The sequence below is a fragment of the Platichthys flesus genome, chromosome 17, assembly GCF_949316205.1.
Source record: "Platichthys flesus chromosome 17, fPlaFle2.1, whole genome shotgun sequence".
NCBI lineage: Eukaryota > Metazoa > Chordata > Actinopteri > Pleuronectiformes > Pleuronectidae > Platichthys > Platichthys flesus.
Window position 1 is genome coordinate 16,557,924 of NC_084961.1, and position 23,792 is coordinate 16,581,715.

General features: G+C 41.4%; 1 protein-coding gene across 1 annotated transcript in view; it reads left to right on the forward strand.

Annotated features, from left to right (window-relative positions):
• Positions 1-18,306, forward strand: part of khdrbs3 (KH domain containing, RNA binding, signal transduction associated 3) — a 105,955-nt gene extending 87,649 nt beyond the window's left edge. Inside the window, exons 7-9 of the mRNA XM_062410058.1 lie at positions 1,657-1,739; positions 14,875-14,924; positions 17,174-18,306. Of these exons, the coding sequence (XP_062266042.1) occupies positions 1,657-1,739; positions 14,875-14,924; positions 17,174-17,265 (225 nt within the window). The 3' untranslated portion in view covers positions 17,266-18,306. The remainder of the gene's footprint in view (positions 1-1,656; positions 1,740-14,874; positions 14,925-17,173) is intronic.
• Positions 18,307-23,792: the final 5,486 nt, after the last annotated feature.

A 23,792-nucleotide genomic window follows, 5' to 3' on the forward strand; every position in this document is an offset into this window, starting at 1 on the left:
TGCAGTATTTATTATACTGAGAATTAATAATTTTAAATTGGGCTAAAACGTGATTTTAATTTAGGTTTTTATTCCGGGACTACAAACTAACTGAGAAATACAAATTCTACCAAATTTCCAGAATCATATCATCTTCTCCCCCTTTTGCCTTTTGAAGTCCACTCCCGTCAGAAATCATATCCATTGTCCACTTAAACTTATTTGTTATTTATTAATATGTGAGTGTTGTGATATACTTAGACAAGACCTGTTCCACAATTGCAATGTTAATTATTTCATCTTTTTTTTTTTTGCCAGAAGAAAAGGGTCATGGTGAAAAAGTGCCAATGAAAGTTAACAGCCTGTTTAAAAGTGCTTGAAACCAAATCGACATTCACAAAAATGTACCGCGTTTTTAAGAACTTCTGGCCTTATTGTTTTTTTTTAAATGGGTTCAGGGGGTTTAATATTGCCAAAAGTACCGTGGTTGAATAAACTTAGTCCTTGCATTAGCATTGGGAATTGTTGACTTTGCAAAAGCTCTTGTAGCTGCAGAACCACAAGGCCAAGAGGGACTTGAATTCCCTGTGAGCTGCAACTAGACAAATAGAACAGAGCTGACAAAGAACCTCCATAAAAACCAACAGAGCCCCCACTCAAACACAAATTATCATGTTAAACAGGTCCTGAAGGCCATCCACTTCTTGGAGGACCATGGAGTAATGTTTGCGTACAAACACATATGTTCTTTAAAATGTACCTGCCCGACCCGCCACAGTATAACACACTGTTAGGGCAACTGGTGCAACAAACCCAACACTAGGACCAAGGAAGTCGCACTTCTCCAGTCTCTTTGATGAGAGTCATACGTACGTAGTCCGTCACAGGCACTTCGTTACTGGAGGATTAAAGATAAAAGAGTCAATTCAAATGCTGTCATTTGCCAAATGCATGTTTCTAATCAGGATTTAGGGCCTTAATAATAATAATATGGATGTGATGGGCACTTTCTTCTGCTGCTAAAGACATTAATTTCTAGCATGCAAATCAGGGGCAGATGGAATTAGCCAGGACGTATGTGGGGGGATGAGAGATGTGTCGCAAGGGGTCGATGCCTTTTGTGGAACATAAGTCCCATTTATCCCAAATTAGGACGGGTGCGGCACTGGCTTCCTTTGATGTTCGTCTCGGCGGGGGCCTGGGTGGGGTGCGGGGCAGATTGCCGCAGCACAAACAGATGTTCAAGGCTCATCCTTTGAGGTGGTGATGAAACGCAGCCACAGCAAGAGTCTTTACATCCCACTGTCAGTCATTTGACACAGAGACAAGGGCAGGGCTGCAGCTTTTCACTGACACGCTGCTGCACAGGCTCCACTGTACCCGCATGAAGGTGTTTGACCTACATATCTGCTCAGCTGAGGTTCAGTGCATTGTGATGTATATGTTACAACGAAAGTGCCTGATAAGACTTTGATGGATTGTACAATAGAATACCAAACAACACAGCACAAAGCAGCTCTCCTTCTACAAACAGTCTTTTCAACCCCCTCACTCTTCATGTCAACAGGTCGGTGACGGTGCAGAGGTCGTCGTAACTTATCTTCAATGTGAAAATGTTACCGGCACTCGCCTTCTCTCCCTCACCTTACTGGTTGCGTTTTGTCTCTGCTACTGCAGGAATATGACGAAGACTACGGAACAGCTTATGATGACCAGGGATACGAATCGTATGACAACACCTACACTAATCAAGGACAAAAGTAAGTTACAAAACTCTCACTATTCAATATTTAGTGACTGATGAGCTAGATCTGTCATACTGGATTTGGGGAAGACCAAAACTGAGCTCAAGATCTAAATGTATATGGCAACAGGAAACCCAGCCTCAGATGCTGATGTTACTTGGTGTTTGCTTGATAAATAGCCAAATGTTTTCTTATTACATACTAAAAGAATACAAAAAATTACATATTCAAAAGGTTTGACCTGACAACTATTCAACTCCTGGCCTTGAAATTGCCTGAGTGTAACGTCACACCTTCCTATTTTGTTTACTACACTGTTAGAGCACAGTCACACAGACATGAACGCAGGCGAATATCATAGATTTCCTGTAGTGGAAACTCCAAGCCAGGGCACTGACTGCCTATTCAGTATTAAATATATCTTTAATCATTTAAAAGGTGCAGGAGGGACATGTTAACATGTTTTAAAAATTGATTAGGGGATTTTAAACTAAAGTGAAAAAAATGACCCAAAAAATAAAGCTCTGATGATTAATCATTTATTAATTGTTTGATTTTTAAAACCACAACAACAGCAAACAGCGTCTCCCCACCCCTAACCATACTGTAGCAGCTGTGCTGTTTGTAGTAGAAATACATATTTATATAACCTATATGAAATAGACATGAATAAAATCTGGAATTATCTGTTTCAAGTTGTTTGTATCATTTTATCCACTTCATTTATATCAATGAAGATGAATACAATTCAACTCTACTACATCAGAACTTGCATCATACACAATAACACAAGCGCAGTATAATCAACAACTTTTAGGGTAGATTCAGAAGGACATACATTGAATGTTTTTTATTCCTCACAAGTTTATGAACAGCACCTGAGTGCAGTGTGTTTGCTCTTGGCTGGCCATTCGAGTTAATGTAAGGGGTGAAATGAGGTAAAAATCTATATCTTTGAGGGTCGAGAACAGCTGGATTATGGTGCATGAGCTTTTAAGAGTCGTCTATGCTCACTTTCTGCACCGTTTGAAACTCTAAAGATCACTTCCTGTTAGTTAAGTGTTTTGTGAAGGGTGAAATGAAGTGTTTTGACCGACCTTTGAGTTGTCCTTTAAGAATAACTCAGATAGGCAGAACTAAACGTTGACTTCTCCAATGTCCAAATTGCATTTAAGAGAAAAGATTTTAAAAGGCCAGATGCAGAGCGGGATCCTTAACTATTAGTCTTTTAGTTATTAAGTAGCCATCTCTGTCCTCAAATTAAACCACTCTGTAGACTCAGTGACGTAATCCGATTTCCCTCCAAGGAATTAAATGGAGCTCATTACGTTAAATGCATTATCATTATTTTAATCAGCCTGAAAAATATATGGCCAAAGGTGCATTTTCACTTCAATGTGTTTCTCAATGCAGAACAAACAGTCTTAGTGGTATGCAGCTCCATTTAACATAGGGTCCTACACGGCTAAATGCAGAATATTGATTTTCTCATACCCAGGCCACTATCCCACTCTGCAAGCCACACAAGGTCAAAGGCTTTTGATTTGGTTAGTTGTTGTGCCACTGTATTTTATCAGCGCATTATGTGCTACATTTATGTATGCCGGTGTGTGCCCCATGAAAGGAGAAATGATTGTTGCCACATTTAGTGTGTCAAAAATTGGATTGTATTGGCAGCAGCAGGAAAAAAGGGAGGAGGAAACAGAGGAGGAAACAAAAACATTATTCTGTCTCTTGGCTCTTGTGAGTCAGGTGGTCAATGTTTTATTTTGTGGGGGTGTCAGGATGTATGTCACCCAGGCTGCATCCATCTTCTGTGCTATCTTTCTCTCTCTTTCTTTGGGCCAAATCACACACCCACACGTACACACATTCCTCTTTCTCCTAACACACTGAGGGATGTATCGCGGCGTGGTGTGGAGATGCTCGCTGGGCGGATGCAGGTCTCCCTCTGGAATCTGCAGCGATTTGTTTTAAAAGCAGCCTTGTGAATAATGGGGGTGGGGGTTGGGGGGGTTGGGCGGGGTTTGATGGCAGCGCGGAAGAAAAATGGAGTCCATCAAGTACAGGCTGGAGGCTGGGTCGACTCGCAGAGATTTTCATGTCTCTTATCTGGCGAGAGACGAAGCAGCTAATAGGGACCAGACAGCTAAGCCTGTGCCTCCAGAGACGGATGATTCACTTTCTTCTTCTCAGATTTTTGTGTCCCGTGTCCTGGATTTGGTTTCAAAGTTACTGTTGGTGCAGGCCGACAATATGCATGAACACAACTTTACAAGCTGTGCACAGCACCCTTAACTTAGGGTTCTGTTTCAATGTCCTCGGTTTACTCCTGTCTATATAATTATTGCAATAAGATACTCTATTACTCTCTTAAATCTTAAATCCTTCTATTCTGGAAAACAGGACCAGACGACATGTTCACAGAAATCTATTCATTAGGCTACCTTTAATTTTGCCTTTTACATTACATTACATTACATTACATTTCATTTAGCTGACGCTTTTATCCAAAGCGACTTCCAATAAGTGCATTCAAACCCGAGGGTACATACCAAGGACGACAAGAATCAAGAAAATACAATTTCTTCAAATAAAGCAAAACTACAAAGTGCTATAAGTAAGTGCCATTTAAGTGCTACTAAAGTGTTAGTTTCAAAAAGTTGTTAGTTTTTTTTTTTTTATTTATTTTTTTTTATTCAAGGTAAAGTCGGAAGAGGTATGTTTTTAGTTTTCGGCGGAAGATGTGTAAACTTTCTGATGTCCGGATGTCAATGGGGAGCTCATTCCACCATTTAGGAGCCAGGACGGAAAACAGTCGTGTTTTTGATGATTGTTTAGCTCGCAGTGAGGGAGCAACGAGCTGATTGGCCGAAGCAGAGCGGAGAGTGAACGGGGTGGGGTGTAACGTTTGACCATGTCCTGGATGTAGACTGGACCGGATCCGTTCACAGCATGGTACGCAAGTACTAGTGTTTTGAACCGGATGCGAGCAGCCACTGGTAACCAGTGAAGGGAGCGGAGGAGAGGAGTAGTGTGAGTGAATTTAGGTTGGTTAAAAACCAGTCGAGCTGCTGCATTCTGGATGAGCTGCAAAGGTCGGATGGCAGTAGCAGGTAGACCTGCCAGGAGCGAGTTACAGTAATCTAGACGTGAGATGACCAAAGCCTGGACCAGAACCTGCACTGCCTTCTGAGTGAGAAGGGGGAGTATTCTCCTGATGTTGTACAGCATGAATCTACAGGACCGTGTTGTTGCAGAAATGTTGGCAGTAAGGGAGAGTTGGCTGTCGAGTGTTACGCATTTTGGTAACATGGACTAAAGGTATAGTGAGCAATTTTGGAGAAATTACACAACAACAAGACCTATACATCCCTTAGCAAACATGAAAACATAATACAAATCTATTGGGTCTACGAAACATGGAACAACTTATGTTACCAGCTTGTCAGGCAGAAAGAGAGCAAGCTCTGCATCCATCTTCCTGCCTTTCAACTCTCAGAGCTCTATCCAGATAGATTTAAGTTATCATCATCCATGTCAGTCTCTTTAGCCACACCCGTGATGTGTGGTCCCAGTGGACACGTCCAGGACTGAAATTTCAAATCTTTCTATTTCTGACCATTTCCTTTTGCTGTTCTCCTGCCATTTTGTTCCCTTCGTGACATGGATGCAGTCTGCAGACCAGATCAGATCTATCACCAGAATGAACCTTAACTTCACCTTAACCTTGTCTGCATGAGCACCAGCTCACCAACTTGCTGATTGACTGTAATAGTGTTGTGTATCAAGATCATGTTTATTAGTGTCCCATTAAAAAGCCTTCAAAACCCAGAGGCTGTCTATTTTTTCACACACACAGGACGGACAGCTAGCGCACCATGATGAGATCGTCACTGAATTTGACAGAAAGTGCATTAAACTTACTCCACCTTTAATACTGCGACATAATACTAGGCCCCAAAGCTTCTGCTTCACATTCACAATCCTACTTAGCAAAGTGATGGACAGAGGTGCATTATTTTCAGCCCAGGCCCGAGGAAAGTAATCGCAGGTCCCAGCTGCTGCAGGGCCTCGAGGAGAGTGTGTGCTGGTGTGTGTGTGTGTGTGAGGGTGTTAGTGTGGAAAAGAAGTCTCCTAACAATGTATTTCGCAGCCTAAGGAGCTCCCACTCACCAATCTGAGCTCCGACTGCGTGGCAGGATTTCAGTTGCCGTAGGATAACAAGCAGGACAATTTACAGTCTCTCTGTCATAGTATTAGCCCGATGGCTCATGCTAGAAACAGGCCTGCCATTTGTGAACATGACAGGAAAGACAGAGGGTGTTTTTTTTTTTTATTGCTGCTCTGACGAATAAATGTGGAGCCGCAATAGCTTTACTGACACATTAATTAACTTGTAATACTAATGTAATTAATTTAGGCGTGGGTGCTGCTAATGGTTTTGCTGGTGAAAACTATGCTACCATAGATAACATCTTACATTCACTGTTTCATCCGTGTACATTTACAGTAAACTCCACAAAATTGGGGGTTTATCCCTCGTTAACTAAATGATCAGAATTGATTTACGTCTACTACAACGTCCACACTTACCCTGCGAGCAGTCACAAAGAAAAAGACCATAAATAAGGTGCTAAATTGATTTGTTTCCATCAGTATATTTTTATAATTCTCTTTTGACCAATGTTTAAATTATAAGTATATATCCTTACAACCATCATTTTCTTGTTTTTTCTATCATCAAAAATGAAGTGTAGGTTGCTTGAATCATTCACCCTGTCATTTATTGACTTAACATTCTGTGAGCTAGAGTAACTATGTTACTTGTTACAACTTTATCGTTAGTAACGGTACCATTTTGACAAAATTGTGACTTAATTTAAGCTCCTCAACTAAAGATAAAATAAGCATACTGTCACAAGCATGATGTAATTATTGCATTTGTTTTTTGTTTTGTTTTTAAATAGGACTAATGATGATAATTTATTAATGAGACAGTGGCGTAGACATTCAGCTAAAGTGGACTTGGGTTACTTACATTGTTGAACGGCACATTTTGTGTTGCAGTAGTCCAATAAAGTTTTTCAGGAAAGGGACAGACTGGTAGCACTCAGGGACGGTACTCCTACTTTAAGCTACTATCTGTAGTAGTTGAAAATTGTTTGACATATTGAAAGCAACAAATGTCCAAACTTGACCTACTTCGTAATATTCAAATTTGCACATTGTGAATTTAATATTGTACAGTACTCGGCTTCTTTACAGCTGTACGCCAAGATGATAAAATCTTAATTTTTTGTGCTGCGTTAAACTGTTATACTGCATATTAGTGTTCAACAAGGCAAAAACAGTACCCACTGACAAATGCGACAAGACAACCTGTGTAACTACACTATACACATAATGTCACACAGAGCAGCTAGAATAGGGTAATTTAGACATAATTGAATTTGAAAGGCAAATAAGGCACTCTCAACCATGAGAAATGAGACTTGAACTGAAAAGCAGTTTTTAGACTGCCCGAAGACGTTTCACGACATTTAAACGTTTCCGAAGAGCGCTGACACCTGGTGGGAACCTTGTGGAACGCTCCCTCAGCATGACAGCCATGGCAGTCCATCTGCCAGCTCCCAGATCACAGCCTCCTCTATACAGTTCTGTGCTTATACAACACAGAGCACATTCCTAACAACCTTTTTTGGAGAGGCCGCAGAGGGCTTTATCTCAGGAGGGTTATCAGACTCTGCAGTGGTTAGGTACCAATGAAGTGCTAAGGTCAAGGAGGCTTGAGGACACTGCTTTTGTGGGGAGCGTCTCTAATTTTATTAGCAGAGAGGTGGTGATGTCTCTGTAGGGAAATGAGGAGGATGACAGCTGTGGCGTAACCCTGGCTGGACACTTGGCGAGGTCACGGCGAGGTCGTCTCATGCAGCTTGGGTGCAATCAAAGCATTATTTCATACTTGACACCTCAGAGACTGCCGGCTGCTGACACCTCGCACCTTCCCTTGCACCTTGCTGTGGTACGCCTTGCATTGCAGGCCGGATCCCTGAGGCCTGCGGGTGCAAGGATAGTTCTATAACAGTGCTTTAAAAGGGCAGATACATCCCCAAGGAACAACTGTAAATCTTAGCACAGGAGACGGGCACAGAAGAGAACAGGGGAGAGAGAGTGGCCGGATTTCTAAGTTTCATGTTGAAGCACTTTAGAATCGATCGCTCATAAGATCGCCTGAATTACATATACGAGCATCAACACCGACACACGCAAACCTCCAGGTAGAACACTGCTCAGTGAATCACTTCAGTCATTTTTTGCACTGCTTAATTTTTCAAAATGTCTGAAATATACCTACAGGGGCTGAAGAGTGAGACATGGAAATATACCCTTGACAGTTTTGTCCATGTAGAATCTTTCTGAATACGAATCCACTCACTAAATACACCCATTATGCAATGCACAGGGAGAGCTTGAGGGAGCTAACAATAGCTTATGCTAAGGTTAGTTCACGAGTGTGCTTGAAGCAAATTTGCTTATGTTGTAACAAAAAAAATATATAAGATAATTGCTAACAGCAACCAGCTTACAGCTATAAGATGTGGTCATTATAGGAGTGAGTCATTGGGTGCTAGAGGCCTGTGAATACAGGAGTAAGGACGCGAGGTTTATAGATAGACAGTTATCGTGTTTCATATATATGGTGCTGCCAGGGATAAGCTGTGCTGTGGTCATTAACGCAGCTTAAAAGCAAAGTTATCAGAAGTTCATCTATTGCAATGTAACGTTGGTAGCAGTTAAGGGAGGCAGTGGGTAAAATAGACCTGCTCTACGTGTGTCTGTCTTTCTGTCATTCTGTCAGCCAAACTGACAACCAGGCTGACTGATGACATACCCCTACTAAAATAATTGTTTTTGAGTAGGTAGCACGAAGGAATCTTTATTGTGGTCATTTATTGATTCATTGATTTGTTCGCCCACGGTGTAGCAGGCAGGATGAATCTACCTACAGCGAAAGCAAAAGGTTCCCAGTGACACTGAGAGCCTTAAAAACAGGATCAACGAAGTCAGTACTATTCATCCTCTGGGAGCCGCACATTCTTTGTATACCAATCCATAGCAATTCATTTATTTTGCAGCATTACCTGAACCCTCGGCACTAGTTAATAGAGTTAGGTAAAAGAGCAATCTGTTGCATATTTTTCAGGCCCCATTTTATTTGACTGTTATAAGAGGGCCCTGTGGTGGCAATGCCAAAGCAAAGCCTGTGTATTCAGAGCAAATAATAAACCGTTTACGGTAGATTCCCGCTGGGCTGTAAAACGGTAGGCCAGTTGGGTGCCTCTGTTGTGCGATGCTATTCAAATTACAGATACAGAGCAGTGATTTGTTCTGCCCCCTCACAAAAGCACAGATTGGACATATCCGTTTGCATTTAGTTGTCGTCTTTTAATTGTAAGTGATGCAAAAGGTTTGATAGCCTTTATCAATGACGCGATTCCAAGGTTTGCTTGTTGTGTCGCAGCCCCAAGGCAGAAGACATCATCCATTTATTACAATACATTCAGTGTTTTTTCATAGCTCAGATTAGCTGTGTTCTCTGTCTGATTTTGAAAAAAGACCAGTGCTTGTCTCCCAGATGCTGGGCACCTGGATGTGGTTTTTAATATGGACAGCTTGTCAAGATGAGTGACAGGTGCTGTGGTGGGATTTAGATCATCTGAGGGGGCGGAGGGCGTAAATTACACCACTCTCTCTGTCCCAAGACAAACAGTGGCATATTGTAAATATAAAGCGCTTTCCATAAAACAACAATACAGCCACAGAATCCAGGTAGTCACAGTGTAACAACCCCACATGTTCCTCTAGAGAGAATAGTGGAGACCGACTAGACTTCAATAGACACTACCTTCCCTGAAGGATTTTTTTCAAGAAAGGGAGGGAAGTAGCATAAATGCTCAGCTGAAAACCAGAGTGAAGTCTCATTTATAAAATCAAATCTTTGCTTTAGGCCACTGTGTCTGTCTTTGTGACTCTTCAGCAGGAGGTCAGCAGTGGAGATGGCTTTGCAATCAGCCACCACATTGAACAATCACCATTGTATCCCTGAGAAGGTTTTCCATTTGAAACGATGAGAGCTTCAATTCATACTAAATTGTAAGAAAAAAAGGGTAGGGCTAGTTTTGTGTATTTTTATCTGTGGAAATCACCACTGACTCAGTAAAATCAGGGCTTTCATTGTGGGGATTTTTCTCTCAGCAGTTTACATTATCAACCTTGTGGCAAGAATTAATGAAATAGGTGATCGCACGAGAGGCATCAAGGAAGTTGAGCGAACAGGAGAAAAGCAGCCGTCTGCCACATCAGACCGGTGCTGTATTACCTCTGCAGCCCTTCCGTAGTGTCCTACACGATTTCTTCAAATTCATCACAGACGACTGGAAGAGTGATGGCGATGAAAGAAAACAAAGACCGCTAGGGACTTGTACTACATCATTCAGATTTAACACCGCCATCTGTTTCGTGATGCCCAGGAACAGCAACATCAGGGCTCAAGACAAAGCATTTACAGAGATGACAGATGTGTTAGAGGGGCTGCGTCTCTACCTGTGGAAAAGTAGGCCTGGCGTCGGAGGCCTGATGAAAGAGACACTCTTATCTAATAGGCGTTGTGTTGGCCTCACACGTTCCTCGCTGACACTTTAGACAGATGTGTGTGTGTTTTTTTTCCCCTTACTCCTCCGCTGATTCTTGGCCCAGGGAGTTGAGGGAGACACAAAGCAGCGGACGCCCTCTGCTAATGAACGTCAAATCAAGAGCCGACCTATTTAGAAAGTCAAAGCACTTTCACACCTATGACAGAAAGATATTCCCGAGTAAAATCAAACCACCTGGGGCACCTCAACTAACGCCTATAATGTGTTTGTGCAGCCAGCTGAACACTTTAAACTGGGTGAGGCTGCGATTTTGGATCAATGGTATGAAATCATATTGTTTGAGTCGAGTTGTTTCTCTTGTAGCTTTTTCTCATATTACTCTATAAAGTCCATAATGAGGTACCCTGAATTACCTCAATGTTTTATGTTTTATTGCTGCTTCCTTTCAAAGAATTACCTAGTAGACCAATATGTCAGTTCAAGCCAACATTTTGGAGCATCAAAAAAGGGTTTGAGTTCCAGAACTGAGATGGAATGGGTTCAGTAACAATGTTAACCCGGTAATAAAATACAGAGAAATAAAGCACACTGTTATATGGCAATATTTATAATTTTTAGGTGTATTTACTTCTGAACATGGAACACTAAAAATGTTTTGTTACTAAGTCTAAAATGAAATGTAAATTATATAAATTAAATTAATATTAAATAATGAACAGGTCTATGTTGAGGTAGCCATGAACCATGAATCAAACAAAATACTATAAAATGAGAACAAAATATTAATACATATTTAGATTTTCACAAAAAAGTGTTAATGAATCACAATTGTATGCTCTCAGTCTTCTCATATTCTGAGACAGAAACACAAGTTTGCCCCCACTGCTGAGCAGAAGCCAGCTCTGTGTCTTGCTCACAGTGGAGAACATGCACTCTGATGGCGTGGATGTGGAAAGGATGGATCCCATGCATTTAGCTTTTTTCAGGCAAGCTTAAGATAGTGGCAATCAGTGGACCTGAATCAACCTTGGTCTTACAAGTATGATTTGATTTCATCAGTATCTCCCTCTGTGGCTGTTTTTCATCAGTAGCCATCACCATGGATATCTCCGGCTGTTTATCCTTTTTTTTCTCTGGTGTTGCCTCTCTCTCCTCTGCACTGCTGTTATGGTCCTCTCTCTCGCTCTCTTTCTCTCTGAGCAGCTTCTGCTTCAGATGAACCTCCAGCAAGATCTCACACCGTCGAGTGTTCCATTTCCCATTTCTGTGTATCCAGGAATGTCAAGTTCTTAAAACATGGGCCTAGCACAGCAGCTAGGAGTGGGTTGTCCCCGTCATGCTATCATCCAGCAACAAGTGGTGTCTCTTTATATTTATTAGCATGGGCAGCATAGCAGACAGAGATGCATTTCCATTTACCGAGGGCAGCTCTGTGACCGTGATCACAGGTTTCAGCACAGAGGCAATGTCCTCCCTTGTTAAATATCTTAGTCAGACCATTGGCTGGTAATTGGTCTGACAACACAGCAAAGTGCAACTGTCCCCCTCTGCTCCAGCAGGCACTCCAGCATGAGGAATGTGAAGTTCTATGTTGGATGCATTTGTGTTCAGGCACGTTTTTTTGTTTTTTGTTTGGCAGTCTTCAGATGCACCACAAGGCGTCTGATTGCAAAAACAGACTGGGTCTTGTCTCAGATCATTTTTTTTTCGCCTTCAATTTTCTCCCTGTATGTAGACACAGAATGGGTCATGAGTAGCAGGGATTGACCTTCAGGTTGCATCTCAAGAATCACCGGCTGCCGTAACTGAGATGGGAAAGTAACTATGCAGAGAAGTTGGGCAGCATTATTGATAAAATGTCACCTCGGAAATTAGAGGCGCCTAACAGCTTTTGTTGCCCTCTTCTCCTTTGTGTAAAGAGCCGGTCTGCACTGGCAGCTTTCAGCACGGACAGCTGCTTTTATTGGTTCTTTCTGCCTTTAACAACAGAGAAACATGAAGGGCTAAGTGAGTAAAGGTTTATATTTTTTTTACAAGAATCTTGGCTCCCGGTTTCCTTTTTTTTTTGTGAAACGAACATAATGGGAATAAATTACAGGGGAAAATGCTGACAGCAAACAGCATGTAAGCAAGCCTCTGAGATGGTTGTAGCAGAGCTGTATCCTGACCTGTATTATCTGGATGTTTTCCCATTGTTGTTGTAAGAGCTGTGCAAGAGATCCCAAAATAATCCAGTATTTTACATACTCCACAATGTGTCTGCAAGCACCTGTGAATCGTGGCAAATTGATTTTCTGACATTCATAAAAATGGATGTTTATTTCAAAGGCGACCTCTCTGGAATACACCCCTGCATTTTAGCATGGTGTGAAATCTAATTATTTAGTATCCTGTCAGACGAGCCAAAACATGCCTTCACTTGTCACATGTATCCCCGTCCCGCTCTCTCCTCCCCTTCTGTGTCTCTGTTGGCCAATGATGGGTGTCAGTGATATTCCAGTGACTTAACGTCTGCGGCAGCTGCATGGTGGCACCTCAGCCACAGGGGCTGACTGGAAACCCTGTGCTCACAGCAACAGCAGCTGGCCTAACTTCTTGGAGAGAGAGAGACTGCATTAGCACAGGGGGAAAGCCTTGTTTTCCTCCCGCTGGCTTGGCATTGTTTGTTGCTGAATTATGGACTGTGTAGAATTTATGCTAAGCCTGACTTAAGGCACAAGCCTCTTTAGGGAGCTGTCTCATGTCTCATTGAGCCGCTATAGCGCTCTTAAAACGACGCCTCCCACTGTCCTCAATTGGTCATGTTGTCTTGTTCATCCTTACCAAGAAAATGTTGCAGGAAACAATGGAGTCAATCAGTTTGTCATGCTCTTGCTGTTGAGAGGCAGTATCAGAGCGAGAGAGGCTGCCATAGTAAGCATCAAATTACAACCTTTACTGATGTCTAGCCACAAATAATATTTGACAGTGTGTTGCTCAGGGTTATGTCTGCGTTGTTGAGCTATTTGCTTCCATCAAATGGAAGTGAATTGCAGAACAGTTAAATCCACTTCGGAAAATCCAGAGAACACACTATGCACTGGAGCTCCACAATAACCCAGTACTCTGAGAAAAACTGATTTTTGGGCTAACAAGAGGGCTACAAGAGGGCTAACCAAATGTGTGGACCACATAGGATTTCCTGTTTGCGTCACCAGCTTGCCCCGCCTTTTTCCATTGAATACTTAGCGACATTGAGCCGCTCCGTTTACTGCAGCCGGCAGAGCTAGTTAGCTCTGTCAAACCTAAACAGTTATCCCTGGCATAAATTGCCCCAAGAGGGGTCCACCCTTTGAATCCTTTGTTGCTTGAGAACAAAAGGACGCATTTGTCAGAACCTTCAAAATGGATGCCCTACAGTCTTGCGGAAGGATGCAGGCCCACTAGGAGTAACAAGAACACCGCTTCTAGAAAAAAAAAGTTCTACAATAATTTTTTTAGTAGGTTATTCGAGCACTACATTTGGAATTCTGTTCACTTCAGTTGTATTAGTGTCGAGTGATTACCTCTGTCTACAACAAGAGGTTAACAAGTACACTACGCTAGTTTTTGCTAATTGATTTGCTGGAGAGCTGCAAACTGGTGTAATCTGATAAAGGAGCAGAGTGTCTCAACCATGACTCTGGACGCTCAGTTTGGCTTTTAAAGATCACACCGCAAAACGCTACTCCATTACAGTAACAAGAGGGAAATGTAATTCGTTACTTCCACACTGGTGTGTCATTACTGTCACCTCTTTGCCCTCAGCAGTCGGGCGGTGTTGATGTGATGTGTTGGTGCTTTGGATGACGCCTTCAGCTCTCTAATCCGGAGAGCAGAAAGGTGCTGCTGTCGCTGACAGACTGACAGGCAGGCAGAGAGGACCCAGCTGTGATGGCTGGTGTCGGCTCAGTGGCAGCCTTATGATGAATTGCCTCTCCTGAATGATAGCGCTGTTACTGAATGATACTGACGCAGGATTGTTCTGTCAGCATCTCACCGCTGACTGCAGAAATAAATAAATAAGTAAGGGAGGAACGAACCGCTGTGCAATTCGCCGCCCCATCTTTTTATTTTTCATTAAAGTTGCCACCGCTCATTGATCTCCATATGCAGTGATATGGAACTGGAAGCTGCTGCAGATATAGGGGGGAGGAAATTGCCTTGTTGAACCACAAATGTGGCCAAACTTTTGAGTGATTGAAAGCTGCCTCTTGTTTGTTCATTACTTTCATATGCAGCAGTGTATGTCTGAGAAAGAAAGTTCCTGTATGCATTTCTTTATTACCACTGAATAAATTAGTGTATGATTGCAATGACAATACATATGACTTTGAACAATAGAAGAAAAAATAAGTTTTATTCTGTTTTCGTTTTCCATTTCCTGATAAGTTCAATTTATTTAATGCAGAGTGATTGTTTTTCTCTCGTCTCATGAAGACTTTTATTCACCTTTCTGCTCTGTCTGTCTACAGCTCAGATGACTACTATGAATATGGAAGTGGGGAATCGTATGATTCGTATGGTGAGTTGCAACCCCTTCTTTCTTCATTGTATCTATATCTTCAGTCGTCAGAACTATATAAATATGCATTTCCTGACTTTGTTCTGCTGGCAACATCTCAGTTGCCATAGCACCTGGGTAATTACATGAGGTCTTAGACGCATTGAAAATACGGCCATAATAAGCACAAGTGATTTATTCACAAATGAACAATTTTACTCCATGATACTGATCCTGAAGAATTTTGAGCAGTTCTCGTGGTATGACTATGTGTACTTAATTTTTAAGCATTCCCCCCAATACTTCCACATAGTGGGTTATATGCTGACATTTATGTCTATAATAAATCTAATTTAGAAAATGAAACGTTTTATATTGTACACACATCATACAAGTGAATCAAGTAAGAGGGAATTCAAGAATCCAAGTCCTTCTTCCCAAGCCACCATTTAACTTTAGTTCGTTTTCTTCTAATGACTGCCTCCGCACTCGGCTAAATAGATCAGCTTTATGTTTAAGGCCACTGGCCACTTAATAATGACTGGTTTCCTGTTTGAAGGCCCTTCATTATGTCTGAAGAGGGTTTTAAAAGCTCCAGTTGCCACAGAGTTCAGACAAAGTTAACAGCACTGAGATGATGTTCGACAATACTGTGTCAGATTACTGTCACATACAGGGAAATGTGGGCCAAGGTCATTTCTGCCGCAGAACTCAAATGACAGTGCAGCTAATGTAAAATACAGTAGACCGTGCGCCTGCGCCGCTGAAGGTTGAGCTAAAGCTAATATTGTATGTGGAGCTTCTGCACCAAGTGAATAAAAAGTCAGGCTGCTTCTTTGATTATAACCAAGGTGATGCTTTGATGTATTGGTACGGGTGCTCTGTAATTTCAAGCCCTGAAGTAGATATTGAATAATAAAGACACACTTGGTGGACAGAGACAATTCCATGCCATCAGCTCTTCTAAGAAATCTAAGCCGGGAAACTTAAAGTAGCACAAAACAAACAAAACAGGTCAAACTGAGAGTCATCCTCTGGCAGCTTCAGTGACTCATGTTATTTCAAAATAAATTGAGCATATTTTACCTAGACCTGAAAAGATATGGCATCTTAACAATGATGAAGTCATTAAAGCAGATAATAAGGCTCTGGTTCTGTTAATGAATGCAAATTCAATTCAATGCTATTTTGTATTTCACAAAATCACACCATACGTTATGTCGAGGCACCTCAAAACCTTACAATATAGAAACAGTTCCTAAGTGAGCAAGCACTTGGCGACCCATTTATAAACAGTGTTCAAACTGAGCTGCACTACTTTTTGCCCTTGTATCTTCAGCTCTCAGACAAGATTTTCTACATGTGTGATGCATTATATGAGTATCTATTTTTAATATTTTTAGTTAGAGTGCATCATTTCAGTTTTTATAAATATATATGTTGCATATTTTTCATGTCGTTATTCCTGCTTTTAGAGATGAAAATGTATTTTTTTTAAGTGAATCACTGCTAAAAATCAACCTCCCCCAACTTTTGTGACAGCCCAAACGGAAGGAACTAAGAGCCTTCAAGTCATTGGAGTGAGATAAAAACTGCAGGTGCGCGGGTCACACAGAAAGAAGGCGACAGTTCAAACAATACAGATAAACAGCGCTGATGGCGCACATCCTTGTTCTAGAAACACAAGGTAACCTTGGTGTGTTTCTTCAAAGTGACTGTCAGTGAAAGGGTGACAGGTTTAATTAAGGGGTATTGGCTGTGTGCTGCCAACAGAGAGAGCCTCTACACATAAAAAAAAAAAAAAACCTTTGTGAACCAAAGCTCAAGGGAAGTCTCAGCGCTGGTTGAAGATCAGACAAAGGGTGCCATCGATACTGGCACTTTCCCATTGACAGTACCAGGGGGTGAACAGAGGCTGATTTTGGCAAATGGTAATTGTGACCTTTTTGCTGGGAGCCACTAAATGGGTCCTTTTCAAGTAGCTATTTGATCCTCTCATTCAATTATCTAAGATGCATCTTTCGAGGTGAGAGCCCGGTGTCTCGGGGTGAGTCGCTGTTTTCATTCAAGGGCTGCAACAGCTCTTTTGTATAGACCACGTCAATACCAGACACTCAAAAGTGCTCACAAATTTTCCTGCTGCATAATTGTCGTGGCACATTTGCGTAGAGCTCGAAAGACTTAGCGTGGCTTTGTTCTGAATGAATGATTTAAGTTTCATGTCCCTGTGATCACTCTCCATCTGTTTCTTCTATGTTCTTCTTAATCAGGTCAGGAAGAGTGGGCAAACAACCGCGGCAAGGCAACGTCGGCACGAGCAGCCAAGGGAGTGTACAGAGATCAGCCATACACCAGATATTGAACTGTTTGTACAACCCGCACCTGAGTCCCCATGGCTGTTTCAACCCAAGTAATGGATTTTTTATGGACGCTCCCTCCTTTTTAGAACTGAAAACTAAAAAGCAAATGAGACACAGATAGCACAACACTGAAATAGTTAAAAACTGGTTTGCAAAGAAAAATCCCTCTGATTATGAAATCATACTCCCGCTGGGCAAACTACGTAAGTAATTAAGGTTATATATCCTTTCCCCGAGGAGAAACAGACTGGACGTTGAGATAAAGAAAGACACCATAGTACATTAAGTTTCTCGATTGTGATCGTGAGGAATGACATTGTATCAAGCTATTTTACTTGGTAATGATTCTTAAGTCACTGCAAGCCGTTTGATACAATGTTTCTCCACAGCTGCCGGCGCAACGTAATTTATCGCCCCCTGTTCTTTAAACCTTGAACTGCGTGGTTGATCACTTTAAAATGTAGTAGCTTAGTTCTAGGAAAGTGCAGTGCAGTAGATATTTCTTTCTGAAGGGTAATTGGTGGCATTGTGTCCCTTGTAAATTGAGCATTTACAAACTGAGAAAAGAGAAACGTCAAACATACTGTATACATATTGTATTGCTGTTCCCTCCTTTTTGTAAAATAATAGTTCTTTAGTGTTAAAGGGCTTATAAAAGCATTGTGTGCAAATGTGGATATTGTCGGCTGTTTTATTCTGAAAAGCCTGTGTAGTTGTGTTCATGATTATGCCCCCAAACATCCACTCTAATACATCTATAAATAGCTGCTCATACATTATGTACACCCGTCAACCAGAGATGCAAAACAGTCCAGGAGCTTTTTTTTTATTTTTGTGATTTTTTTAGATGCTCTAAATAAGGATTTTGATGTCATTTATTTGATTTAAAACATAATTTTTCTGACTTTGTAGGCATAACAATCAATTTTGAGATACTAAATCACATGCTGGTGAGTTGGTGATCATCTCCATGTAGAGATTTGTTCAACGATACTGATTTTGAGCTTATGTAAGCCCTTTAATATTTTCCTCTTTGTTGATGCTGAATAAACATTTTGAAAGAAAACACTGGTGTTTGAGAGAATAATTACGGCCTCATAAAAAGGACTGCTAATATAAACTAACATAACCCAAATGAAAATAAAGCCGGACAATTTTGGAAGCCTCTCATGAATTAAACGGACTGGATATCATTTTTAATTGCGCGAAAAACTTAATGAAACATCATATGTTCCGACATGAAATCCAATGTGTGTCGGAAGATTACCCCAAATACTTATAAACAGTGCAAACAGCAAATGGCTATTTGTGACCTTGTCGCTGACCTTGTTAATCTGATAAGAATGCTTTTCCTATTTGTATTTGAACGCCATGTGATGCATTTTGTGGAAAATCTCTCTCCGACCGAGATTTAGGGGATTTAGCGATAGCGACATCGCCGCTCTAGAAACACTATCTACTGTGTTTGCTCACATAATTCAATGTGAGGCGAACGCTGATCACGTCGGGCATCATCGGTAAACACGCATTAACTTCCCTGAGTGTTTACCCCGACAGAGACGGTTCATAGCGCCGCACCAAAAACCTCCTTGACCTCCTCTACGCCTTCTTCGCTTTGGCGCAGAGCGAGGGGAGGTGGCAGAGTCGGGGGGTGGGACTGGACTGCTCTCTCTTCTTGTTCTGCTCTTTCTGTTCTCCTCCGGTCATGTGACCCTCTCTCAGTCGCTTAAAGGGCCTGCCTTTGCCCCGTCCATTAAAGAGACTCTAAATGACCCCCAGCTGACCTCCGCAGAGAGAGGATGGCAGTAGCTGTTTAAAAAGACCTCCGTCCCACAAGGTAAACAACCTGACCCAGTTTAACCTCTCCCCTAACATAGTTGCTCATAAACCCTCTCTAAACTTAAATGTAACATGTTTTCCTGTCTCTGTTAAGTCCATAATCTAGACACAAAGCTAGGAATAATTAGACGTCTGTAACAACACACTGTAAAAGAAAATAAGTTGGATAAATAGCATATTTCAGCAAACTGTGTAGTGAAATAACTTTATTCTAAGACATTGATAAAATATGTCCTCTGTTTCAATAATTGAACCATATCTTGTTATGATGTCTTCTCATATGAATAGATGTCAAATATGTCTATGTTGTGAACTTACATGGTCATAGTGTTGTTTATAATCCTTTTTAGGTGGATGTCCCAGCTACACATGAACATCAATCCAACGATCTCCCGGCTGCAAAAGGTAAGGTGTTTATTTATTTATAGTTTTATTCTCAGGCGTTTATGATGCAGTTTTGCACGACAACTCTGAAATACAATAAAGTTACAGGATTGAATGAGGGTCAAAAATATCTTGAGCTCTCAGGCATTCATGAAAAGGTTCTTAAATATCCACCCCAAAATGTGAAAATAGTTTCAACTATTTAACTCTCACAGTGATACAGTGAATCCAGGGGTCAAGGTAAAATCTGGGGGACTCTTCAAATGCGTCTTAGAAGTGCACAGAGTTATTTTAGTTGTTAAAAGATGCACGTCCGTGTGTATTGATCAATGGGATAGATGTAAATATGAAGATATACAAAATATATGGGGTTAAATAAGGGTGAGAAATATTAGCAACTGCAGGCTGGACCTGGGAAACCCTGGGGATTATCTCTCACTCCCAAGAGGTCTGCAACATGTTTTAAATAATTTAAGGGTGCTCTCAATTCTTTAAAGAGTAATGCCCCCGATGTATCTGACTTTGATTGTGCCTGTTTAAATGTAATATAAGATACAGGACCTACAGTGTCAAATAAAAAGGTCAAAAGTATTTCAAATCTGAAGGTAGGATCTGGCAATAATGTCAAATTTGTACAGATTCATGTCTCTGGTTTCTGCTTATTTTGTACAGGTAAATATGATGAGACTCAGAAATAGTACACATAACAATTTCTGAAAACGGTTTAAACATCGTCTGAAAATCTCAAATTAACTGTTCATTCAATTATAAAAAGATGTGCAATCAAAAGGCATAGCCTCTGCTTGAAGGAAGAGTGAACCTCCAAATTATCAAGAATTGTTTAATACTTAAATAGAAACAGCTTTATACGAACACCTCATGCGAATGTAGACTACATACTAATTTCTACGTTTGTGTTTTCTCTGGGATTCTTTTAATTTCGTTAATGTTGTACACCCTTTACTTTGCGCTGTGGTTTTTAAACATACCATACCTGCTGTGGTTAAGGTTGCTGTATTACTTATGGAAACAATTAAAAGCACAATTCGAAAAAGGGAAAGATGCGTAACTAAATGTACTGATTTGAACCTTGCAGTATAAACAACAATCTTGCAACAGAAATTCTCCCAGATGAAGGGGTGACCCTTAGGCGAGATTCTCAAACCACGGTTTAAACCTGTCTGGGTATCAATTTCCAAAGAAAGTACAAAATGAAATATTCTACAGAGGACACAGCGTTATCTTGACACATCAAATATTAATGTGACTTTGAGGCAACTTGATGTTCTCTTGACAGATGTTTAACGTGGAAAATATTTTTCGGGAAGTTGTGAAATCCTTTCGCTTCGCCCCTTGTCTGGAGCGTCGACCTTCAGCTCTCCTCTTATAGCCTCCCACAATCCCCTCAAGGGGATTCCTGTCCCGCCGGACTCTCTGCCTCACTGTGTACCTCTGCAATTAGTGTATAAGAGCACTCTGTGTCATCTGCACCACTACAGGGCCCTTGTTGCTGCAGTTTGAAAATGACACTGGGCTTGAATTAAGTGGAGCCATGTAATGCCTGATTGCGTTAGTCCAGAAAAAAATTGAAGTGCAGTTAACAGATTTTGACAAAGAGAGTTAGGGGACAAATCTCTCTTTTCATTCCTGCTGAAGCTCATATTGTTCCTCTCTCTCTTTCCTCCCTTTCCTGATAGACTTGACAAACCACACGCAAGCCTTCCTCTAAACATGCAAGCCTGCGCCATGTCAAAGTGAATCCCAAAGAAGGCCATCATCCAGAGTCGGGAAAAAAACAACCCTGGGTGGACTGCAAACTCTCACAGTCCAGACTCTATGTGAATCCTGTGGACTGACCTGCTGAGAAGTCGAGTAGAGGGGTGGGGTGGTGGACAGGGAAGGCGAAGTAATGCATATATCGCACATCGTGCTTTTTCTGTGAGAGGGAGGGGAAAGAGGAAACCCGTGAGGCAAATGGAGTTCCTCATCCTCTGGGATGATCTGCTGGAGAATATTCATTTCAGAGCTTCACCGGCACTATTTACATTTTACATCTACCCAGGAGTGCTTTGAACTGACTGTGAGCCTGCCCCACGTCTCTCCTGATTCTGACTTGTGAGAGGGTGGATGTGTCTACCTCTTACATTAGGCATTAACTGTCGCCTACCAGGCAAGATCAGTAAATAAATAATAGGATATGCTGAGGGAAAACAACATATTTCTCGCAAAGACACTTCTAAAACCCATAATGTTGTGCTCATTAACCTATATCCAATCCACTCCAATGAATAAATAATTCACCAAGTGCCTTATTGATGCATTGTCATGACAGTTTTGAATGTTTAGGCCTGTTGCTGGAGTTAAAATACGAGGCAATACACTGCAAACGGTAGCTATGTGTTTCTATTTAATGCTGCTTCTAGGTTTTCTTTATGCATTACCATAGTGCTGGCAAACACCACTCAGCCACATAAAAGCAACTCTATTCCAGATGTATTGCTTAATCAGAGTCGACTTCAGTGGATATTACAATTCCAAAATAGCTTTCTATGGGATTCGAGAGCTTCATTCTGTCTTGTCCATAAGTCCAGATAGGCTGATCCGCAGTGCGCACCGTCATATGTCCTTAGCGGCAGACAATAGTTTTCCATTAGAGGAAGTGATTCTCTCTGGAGCCTCGGGCCAAGCCACAGACAATAACATGGCAACCCAGAGCTCACGTCTCGGGCTCCCGGAGTCCACGCTCATCACCCCGAGGGACGGATTCCCCCTCTGAAGTGGCTTTAAACAACAGGCTTATCTGAAGCAAGCATGTCGAAGTTAATAAAGCAAGAGCAGCTTATTTGATTAAGAATACACACAATAGAGGATGTAGTGATCAGTCACCGAGAGTCGAGTCCATTTCCAATCTAGAAAAACAGATGGATTGGTCCTGAACTTTGGTCACAGGGACAAGCTGTTGTTTTAAATAAAGGCTTCAGATCCGGAACAAAATTAGAAATATAAGTCCCTGAGCCACCTCTTTTTTTCGCAATCGTTTGAATTTTTTTTCCTGTGAGCAATGAAGCCTTACATGAACACACTATTCTGTCAATATTTGAACAGTTTCGAATGTTTGAAATGGGAATGTTCTGTATTCCACCCAGTGACTGTAAATAAAAACGGACAACATGTCTCCACTTCTTCTGGTTTTACAAAAATGAAGCCAAAATATCCCAGATACGGGCACTGCAATCATTTCGAGCCAGTCCGGCAGAGGGTTAGGGGTTAGGGTTAGCTCTATGCTCCACTCACAGACACACAAGTCTGTCTTAGCTGTCTTTCAGGATGTTGCAACCCATAGTGTTAGTATTGTAAGCATATGTCAACATGTTTTACTCTAACGAATACACAACAGTATCAATCTCTAATCAAAACCAAAGTTACTAGAAGGATGAACACTTAAAACACATATCTGTGAGTTTTGGCTTCTATTTTTCATATCGGTCATGTCGTCTATCTTCATATATAGTCAACCATTTGTCCATTTGCCTTCGATCACTGCTCTGAAGTAAGTTGGGTTTGGTTGGACAGAGGTGTTGTCAGGTATTTCAACACACCAATCAAAGCATTTATATAAAGATATGATACGTTTCCTAGTTATGTTTGTAGCCGGAACCAGCAGCTGGTAGCTTAGCCAAGACTGGCCAAAGGTTTAAAAAACTAATTTTCTTCTATCAGTTAAACATTTCTGAAATTCTACATGTCCCTGTGTTTACCAAAATGTTCTTGTCTTAAAAAGCAATAGTGTTTTGATATGCAAAGTGAACTTAATCATGTTCTGTTTTTTTCTGTAATTAACTGGAGGGCTCTTAATCTTAATATGGAGATTAAAACACCCTGATCAATGATGACGTGTTCTTCTGTCTCCTTTAATGGCGAGCACTGATGTGACCACTGGTCAGTTTGCGTCGCACGCTAAGTGGAAGCTCTGATTGTGAGAAAGATCGATTATTGCACGGGCTTTGGGTGAGCAAGGGTGAATAATAGCAATAAGAGAGGAGGAGGGAATGTTCCGCATCCGTAATGCCAACCGATGGACATGATGAGAAGGAGGGTGACAATACACTCATTAAACATTTCCTCATTTGTATAGGGAATGTAATTACTTTTACAATTAGCACTTGAGTCTAATCTTAGAGCAAGAGGTGAAAAAGCCAACGAGAGGAGTGGGAGAGGAGGAGTGGGCACCAGGGCAGAGAAGCACATGATGAAAGACCGAGACAAAGTATGTGTTTAAATACGGTAAATGTGTATGTAAAGTCTA